This window comes from Brachionichthys hirsutus, unplaced genomic scaffold (assembly GCF_040956055.1).
Source record: "Brachionichthys hirsutus isolate HB-005 unplaced genomic scaffold, CSIRO-AGI_Bhir_v1 contig_863, whole genome shotgun sequence".
NCBI classification, from domain to species: Eukaryota; Metazoa; Chordata; class Actinopteri; order Lophiiformes; family Brachionichthyidae; genus Brachionichthys; species Brachionichthys hirsutus.
In genome coordinates, this window is record NW_027180390.1 from 238,668 (window position 1) to 244,981 (window position 6,314).

At 40.9% G+C, this 6,314-nt stretch overlaps 1 protein-coding gene across 1 annotated transcript; it reads right to left on the bottom strand.

Moving 5' to 3' along the window:
- Window positions 1–747: 747 nt before the first annotated feature.
- LOC137914487 (centromere protein T-like) lies at window positions 748–5,304 on the bottom strand. Its single transcript, XM_068758024.1, has 13 exons — window positions 5,219–5,304; window positions 4,993–5,113; window positions 4,799–4,910; window positions 4,520–4,613; window positions 4,308–4,444; window positions 4,160–4,217; window positions 3,916–4,052; window positions 2,658–3,545; window positions 2,269–2,445; window positions 2,090–2,176; window positions 1,745–1,934; window positions 1,510–1,614; window positions 748–877 (listed from the first exon to the last, which is right to left on the bottom strand). Exons 1-13 carry the CDS (start codon window positions 5,302–5,304, stop codon window positions 748–750), a joined length of 2,322 nt encoding a protein of 773 aa, XP_068614125.1.
- Between the last annotated feature and the right edge of the window lie 1,010 nt (window positions 5,305–6,314).

The following is a 6,314-nucleotide window of genomic DNA, read 5'->3' on the forward strand; positions in this document are numbered from 1 at the left end:
TTATATTTTATTCACATGGATGTTGGGGCCAGTGTTAAATTTGACCTGTTTTTAAAGTCAGTTTCGTAATTTAATCCCAAGGCTGAGCTATTGCCTTTTACCAAGATTATCAGATATCAACAAAGGAAGATAAATTAATATCTGAATTCATTCACTCAGCTTTTAATATATATTTTAACACTCATGTTTTTGTAACAGTGCTTTGGCAATAAACATCAAACTTAAAGAGTATCAGGAAATGAATAAGTTTATCAAGGTAGGTTATTATGAATGTTTAAGACCGTATCAGTCTGTAAAATAGTGGTCTCTCTGTCACATATACTAGAGTATGAGTCCAGGTCTTTCCCACAGTGTCAATGGAAAACTGTTGTCTTATTTCTTCAAATGAGTGAAGAAAGCACCCAAGTGCAGAACTTTGAAGCATAACTTTATTTAAAGGTTTGTTATTTATGTCCACACAAGCTCCTTTCTTTGTAACTAAGAAAATATAGTAAGCAAGAAAAGTAAAAAACAAAACAAACTCACATGCTTGCATTACGTACAGATAAGCATTCACTCTCAACCCCAGTATAGTAATGCAGATAAAACAAGAAAAGAGAACGCATAAGTCATTATAGAGGATATGTTTGCATATTTACAGGAACGCCTAGATTTAGAACATTTAATGGAAGTGTCATTTGTTTAAATCAAATATGTAGCAGTCAAGGAACAAAAACCAGATTAAAGGAGAAGACACACAGACAACTCTTATCTGCGTGGCACAGGAATAACAACATTTCCCTGAGTTGCAACGGGGATTAGCAGCCTACGTTGGTCCATACGAAGATATTTTTCTATAAGGACTTCCACTGGCACCTTGTCATTCACATGACCCTGCCTGCAAAGCAGAAGAAACACACTGGTTAAGGATAAGAAAATAACATTCACATATTCTTTCCTATATTTTCTCAGAGCTGTAGACGACTTCTGAATGTTTATCTTTTTTTCTCATGTCTGTGCTTGTTATCTAGATGTGGTGCATTTAATTGTATTATATAAAAGTGACTCTAATGCATCGATCATCTATGCGATGGATGTACCGGTAATCAGTCTAATATTAGGGATTACCGTACTCAAGGTTGAACTCAGTTTAATCTGCAGTTCCTTTCATCGCTAGAATCTTTACAGCATCTTATAGTTCAGTGTTTTGGTTTGTTGGCTGTGAAGCCGTATTAATTCAATCTCATTCAGTTCTTTCTATCCGGATAAACTTAACTACAAGTGAATGATGATATTACCAATGATCTTTCTGGTTTCAACTGAAAGCTTAGTGTGAACTATTGTGGGACTCGGTGTTCCTCGCATTGAAAGGAGCACATGGTATATTATGTGTGGCATACAGACCTCACAAAAGGTATCTAGCAGGTCATTCCAATCATCTCGATGTCGCAAAGAGACGACGGGTCACATTTAGAAACTTTTATTACGAGAAGTCATGAATGTTTTCCCAGAATCGCATACGAAACATACCTTTTCAACAGAAGTACAGCATCTTCAACCTCCAGGGTTTTCCTCTTAGCATGAAGAGCATATGCTTCCAAGTCCTCGGCCAGTCGCTCAAAGAACTTGTCCATTCTGTTGAAGAGAAAACGCAACGATGCAGGGAGTGAAATTCGGGCTGAGCAAAGCACCTACCGGTACGCTTTTTCCTTCATCAGTTCCAGCAGTCAATAAAGTAACGATCTTGGCCGTCATAGTTACTCACGTTTCTTTCAGGACCGGGTAAATATCTGCAGAGACCTTCGTTTTGGCAAAGTGCTTGAACACATTCATGAGGTAGCTCTTAGGAAGCCCTCCTTCCTTTGCAGTTGGCCTTGACCTCTTTCTTGTCGTCTTGGGTTTAGGTGCAGGCAAACCATCACCAGTACTACGAGTGGCCAAATGGATAATGGAATAAAAAAGAATATAGAAACATGTTAATAATTTATAAATCACTTTCTGATGCTTTTCACAGAAAAACTAGCTAATAATAATAATAAATAAATACAAATATCCAAACTTCATGCAACTACTGTCTACAAACAGAAAGGCTTTGGATAAATAACTTACCTTTTAAGCACAGAGGGTGAAGCCAGATGCTGCACGTTGAAAATCTTCCTTTTTTCTCTGACAAAAGCTGGAGTCTTGCTCGGGACTTCTGATGATTTTAGAAGAATTGCTCTGCTTTACGTTGCCCATATTAATAAAAAAAAAGTAGAAAAAAAAAAACATTTGTGATTAGAGACTGACCTTGATTCTCTTCATCATCTTCTCCATCCTCCCATTCTTCCTCCTCTTCCACAGCGGGGTCCTGAGCAGCAGCTTCTTCAGGGAAATCGTTGCCCAGGTTCCCACCATCTTCATGAGATGCACGGAAGGACTTCTCATCACCAGCGTCTGATTCTTTTCTGGAAGCATCTCTCCGTCCTTGAGGGGAAGACGCATGACTCTCACGACTTCCCATTTCCACGCTGTTGTCTTCAGTCGACCTCTGTGCTTCGGCCTCGTCATCAAATCCTCCTACTTGCAAAATAACAATACATTACGAGTTAAATAAGAACGTTACCATTAAAATACCTTCCTGTGATTGAGCAGATATTCTGTAGCCTAAATAACGAAAACATTTTTGAAGGCCTCACCCGACTCTGTAATCGGTACAATTCCACTCCCAGAACGATGAGCTCTGCGAATGACATTTTCCAAGCCCTGCCCCGACACATGCTCGTCATCTTGCTCTTCTGGCTCTCCATCATACGCATCTTCATCTTGAGAATCAGCAAAATCACCTCCTGCAGGATTCCCTTGATCCATTTGATATTCTGCAACATCCATCTCTTCTTCCGCCTGAGAATCAGCAGCTAATTCTTCGGTCTGAGTGTCAACTCGAACATCCTCTTCAGTTTGAGTGTCTCGGTCAACCTCTTCTTCATCAGTCTGAGACGTGGCCGCAGCATCCTCTTCAGCCTCTTCGGCTGGAGTGCCAACTGCATCTTCTTCATCAGACTGAGACGTGGCCGCAGCATCCTCTTCAGCCTCTTCGGCTGGAGTGCCAACTGCATCTTCTTCATCAGACTGAGACGTGGCCGCAGCGTCCTCTTCAGCCTCTTCGGCTGGAGGGCCAACTGCATCGTCTTCTTCGGTTTGAGAATCTGGTAGATCCTCCTCCTCAGACTGAGACATGGCAACATCTCTTTCAGACTGGATATCAACTTGACCCTTGATATTCTCTTCAGCTGAAGCGTCACCTACAACATCTTCCTCTTCATCGAGATAAATTGGTCTCTCCTTCACCAGCTCGTCGCGCTCAGCTTCCGTTACTTGCCTCTGTTTAATCTCCACCTGTCTCTGAAGCTGAGGCGCCATCACTGAAATGTTGGAGGTCATGGCATCAGGCTTGGCATACAGAGCCGTATTACAGTGGAGGATATCAGTAGTGAGATCGGGCTCATTGAGTTTGCTCAAGCCCAAAGTGAAGCCCTCAGAGAAGGCAGTGTCACTGGGGCCTTGCTCCACGAAGCCGCTCACTTCTGGGTGACAAATAAGGAGAAAGAAATTCCATGAATGAAGCACAAAAAAACAAATGAAAACAATAAGCTGCGTACGAACTATATACTACACTATTATCCGCTTTCATCTGAAGAGTAGCAGCTACATCTTTTTCCCGCTTGTCCCGCAGCTGAGGGGGTCGGTTTTTATCTTTGAAGATTTCCTTTTCATCTGGTTATAACTACAATATTCAGTTACAGTTTAAATGATTTTAGTAAAAGCTAAAATAATAATCAGGTGCACAGACCCCAGTGTCGGTGTCCTGATCTGTTATACATACGATAGGATGGTAATATATTAACAAAAGAAAAAGGAAATACTTATTTAGAGTATATTAATCATCATAACTACCTCCCATTTGTCTTTTATTTACAGCAGCGCCAAATTCGTCCACCGTCATTTTCTGGAGGCGAGTAACTCTTCTCTGCAGGCCCCTCTTCTCAGTTTGAACATCCACAAATGGTGTTTTTAGACTCAGAGAAGTGGATCTGGAAACACAGATTGGACAGAACACATGTCATATGTTGTGTGTTCTGCACTATGGACCCCCCCCCCCCCGTGCATGTCTTGAGTAAAGTTTTAATTGAATTGACACCTTGATAAGGAAAGTGAGGAATGGTCATCAATGGATTTTTCTGTTTCCTCTCCAACATCTACGAGCACAAAAATCCATATAAATACACAAATTTACATTTTTAAATATGAATAAAACGTTAGGACAAGTTGAAGGGTAGAAGTTGTACCGTCGAGATGCCTGAGACGTTTTTCAAAAGCCGTTACATTAAGGCTTCGGTGAGGTCTCTTTCTGCTCAGGCCCTTCGCCGCACTTGCAACATTGCCGATCGTAAGATCAGGCAGGTCCAGTCCTGACAGCTCAATGCTGAAAGTCAAGCAAACGCAAACAGTCACGCAAAGCAAGGATAAGGATTCTCAGCTTGTGCGACACGGAGCTCACCTTTGATGGCTCCTAGTCATACTGGAATTGGCTGAAGACGGCTGTGGCTCTGCTGACTCGGCATGTTTATGAACCGCAGGAGACCTGACAGGTTCTAAACGAACAAATTCAGAATACTTTATGAATCCCAAAGGGATATTCCTGCACATGCGCACTAAGTAGGCAGCAATGCAACTTTAGCAATTACAGAATGGAAAGTAAAGGCAAATTAGATAGGAATAATGACAAAAAACAAAACAAAGTTACAGCTTGAAAATAGAGGCAGGACCACGCATGTACCTGTCTGCATAATGTTCCTAAGTATGCATCTTGGTGTGTCTCCATCATTAAGCAGCAGAGAGGTTGGGCCGGGCGTGTGTGTCCGTCTCAGCAGCGATTTCCTGGTTATACTCTGAAAAGTAGCCAGACGCTCTAACTTTAGCAGCCTCAACGACTTCCTGCCCATCACTGTTAGACCTGCTCATCGTGCTCACCTCACTGATCTTATGTCTCATGCTCCGCCTCAGGATGTCCTGCGGGCTTTGTGCACCTGCGTCTTTGCTACTAAATCGACCGCTACGCCTGGGCAGGGTGGTAGTCCGTGTTTTGGTTACGCTGGGGAAAATAGTTATTGATTAATAGCATTATTCGCTTCTCTTACTTGAATGTTAGCACCGAATTTAAAGACGAAAAACGAGGATGAAGAGTTGAAGTACGCACCTGCGGGTGACTGGAGTCCTGGGTGTCTCGGTGCTCAGAATGTGTTTCAGCAGAACCCGAGCAGACAAGTCCTCAGTCGGGTCCATTTCGAATTTGCGCTGAGGCAGACAGAGCTCTAGTGTTAGCTAGCAAATGTCTTCAAAGGGTAAGTAGCGTCGAAGACGTTAACCTCCCGGTTCCAATAAGTCAGACGAATTTATCAAAGCGAACAACTGGATATAAAAGGAATAAATTTAGGTTTGTAACAGCTTTCATCTACTTAATCTTTGTTAAATTGTTGTTGACAGCCGAAGTCACTGCTGTTTGTTTTCACACTGTCCCGCGTTATTTTGAAGTGAAACCTCGCGAGAGGACGGGTTCTTCTTCTATTCCAGTAAATAGCGGTTTGTTACCAACTAGAACGCTTTCGCCGCCTACTGAAACTATCCGGAAACAACAAGAGGTTGAAATGTGAAAAGTATTTAAATATGCAGATTGTTTCCCTGATTGTGTATTATTATTGTTATTAAATACATTATTTATCCTGCTGTTCGTTTGTGTTGATCACTAATTTCTTCATACACAATACAAGTGCATACAGGAGAATTAAAATATGCTAAAAAATATGGAGAAGTAATTTCTCAAATGTTTGCCTTTTGTTAATGCAACTGCATACTCTGGAGATTAAAAATGAATTGCATTAATAAATTATTAGACATTCTTAGATTTGACAAGAGATATGAAGTGTAATTATATTATCACCATGAAATGTATAGTATTACCCAATTAAAAAAGGCTGAGTGTCGACAAAAACATTTAGGGCTCCGTTTAAGTTAAATATAATTCTAGTGTCTCTCTGGTGTTGGAAGAATTTTGTCAACGTTGTCTGAGTTGAATCTTGTTCAAATTTAGCTGTACTCAGTCACTCCTACAAGATTAAATGTCAGCTGTTATTGTCAACAATTGTATTTCCATTTATAAAATTTCAAATTGGTTTCTTTCAAGAATTCAGAGCTTTGCACTTGCAGACATACAAATAAGTCCTTTCTGAGTAACTGTTACCAGTAATGTTAGGCTATGTATTCTATTATGATCTTATAATAATGATCAAGGATAC

Excerpts from the sequence above, each read along its gene's own strand:
- LOC137914487 (XM_068758024.1), bottom strand. The coding sequence starts at position 5,304 with ATGGACCCGACTGAGGACTTGTCTGCTCGGGTTCTGCTGAAACACATT. Across the intron at positions 1,935-2,089 it reads TTCACCCTCTGTGCTTAAAA|ATTCCATTATCCATTTGGCC; the intron begins GGTAAGTTATTT and ends ATATTCTTTTTT. Across the intron at positions 1,615-1,744 it reads TACCCGGTCCTGAAAGAAAC|AATGGACAAGTTCTTTGAGC; the intron begins GTGAGTAACTAT and ends TCTCTTCAACAG.